The following is a 203-nucleotide window of genomic DNA, read 5'->3' as shown; positions in this document are numbered from 1 at the left end:
CTCTAACTTGCTGCTTTCCCCTCAGCTGGAAGAGATCAGCTGGGATACGGTCGGCAGCTGGACTGGGCTGGGAGGATCCAAACTGGGGACGAAGAGGTAACGTTTCTCCCAGGGGAATCCCTGGGGGGGGTCCCTAGGTCGAGCCCCCCACCCCAGGTGGGCTCAGACAGGGAGGTTTCACCCTCCCACGACCCTGCCCAAGA

The 203-nt window shown here is 62.6% G+C and overlaps 1 protein-coding gene across 1 annotated transcript in view; it reads left to right on the top strand.

The window, feature by feature from the left end:
* The window catches only part of LOC104167370 (ATP-dependent 6-phosphofructokinase, muscle type-like), a gene marked incomplete at its 5' end in the record, with an annotated part of 3,746 nt that overhangs the window by 1,724 nt on the left and 1,819 nt on the right, over positions 1–203 (top strand). Inside the window, 2 exon segments of the mRNA XM_009707612.1 lie at positions 26–96; positions 138–156. Coding sequence (XP_009705914.1) covers positions 26–96; positions 138–156 — 90 coding nt within the window.

Source organism: Cariama cristata, unplaced genomic scaffold (assembly GCF_000690535.1).
Source record: "Cariama cristata isolate BGI_N322 unplaced genomic scaffold, ASM69053v1 scaffold25769, whole genome shotgun sequence".
NCBI lineage: Eukaryota > Metazoa > Chordata > Aves > Cariamiformes > Cariamidae > Cariama > Cariama cristata.
The sequence above is the reverse complement of the archived record's forward strand: the minus strand, read 5'-3'. Positions and strand labels throughout refer to the sequence as shown.